The following is a 989-nucleotide window of genomic DNA, read 5'->3' as shown; positions in this document are numbered from 1 at the left end:
GAACGTTGGACGGAACCACTATGTAGATGAGGACTAAGCACGCTCTACAAACTGGCGCTAGCACTAATTAGGCCTACTGGAGAAATGAAAGTTGGCATGGCACCGCGAAAAATAGCTATCTAGTATAAAAAACTGGTAAAAGTCCTATGGATGGGCTAGAATAATGAAAAGATCTACCTGACCTTGACTTGAGGTTTTTTTCGCGCCGGAGTGGCATTCTCGCTAGTAGAGAGGGGTACGGTAATTTCGCGGGGTCGAAGTTTGGACGCCTTTGGATATTCGTTGCTAGTTTTGCATGCCAAGCATGTTGGCCTGTGAAGCTCCAGAGCGATGGTATACACGAGTAGGAAACAGGAGGCAACCAGGTAAGTGTTTGAACAAGGCTTCAAGCCCGGACTGTTTGGTGCAATAAAACAAGAGCGGTAGCGACAGACGGAGGCCATCGCGGAAGTCAGCCTTTTCACGAGCGTACCATTGATAAAGTTCTGCGAGCAAATCACATATTTTAAAAAAAACTATAATTTGTAAAGAAGGTAACTTATACGTAGAGTCCTAGTCATTAACTACTAGCGTTTGAAGGCTAGAGATCACCCCATGCAATCGCAATCTTGTAACAAACTCAAAGTCACTTTGGGCACCGGAACCATATTTCCAATAGATTCAATGGATCCGCAGGGTGTCTCCGTTAAGACGGTGTTCAATTTTTGGAAGTCATTTTCTTTGGCGCTCAGCATTCGCACAATGGATTTGAATTTTTGAAAGCTTCGACTTGTCCCTGGTGGACTGAAAGGGATGGACAATTGAGTTCAGAATTCCAGCCCCAACTTTTGAGCCTGATCTAGGCATCCTGATGTCCTAGTGATGACAGCAAAGTATCCAGCCTGAATATTTTCCAAAAGAGGAATAACTGTTTCAGTGGACAATGTAAGAGTGCGCAGCAATGGAATTACTGGTTGTGAAGAATTTTGATAACCGTGTTTACGCAACCA

The 989-nt window shown here is 44.2% G+C and overlaps 1 protein-coding gene across 1 annotated transcript; it reads right to left on the bottom strand.

The window, feature by feature from the left end:
• Positions 1-179: 179 nt before the first annotated feature.
• T265_15872 (hypothetical protein) lies at positions 180-443 on the bottom strand (the record flags this gene model as incomplete). Its single annotated transcript, XM_009179275.1, has 1 exon — positions 180-443. A coding segment is annotated over one exon (264 nt), but the record flags the coding sequence as incomplete, so codon positions are not given.
• Positions 444-989: the final 546 nt, after the last annotated feature.

This window comes from Opisthorchis viverrini, assembly GCF_000715545.1.
Source record: "Opisthorchis viverrini unplaced genomic scaffold opera_v5_1540, whole genome shotgun sequence".
In the NCBI taxonomy this organism is placed as follows: Eukaryota; Metazoa; Platyhelminthes; class Trematoda; order Opisthorchiida; family Opisthorchiidae; genus Opisthorchis; species Opisthorchis viverrini.
The sequence above is the reverse complement of the archived record's forward strand: the minus strand, read 5'-3'. Positions and strand labels throughout refer to the sequence as shown.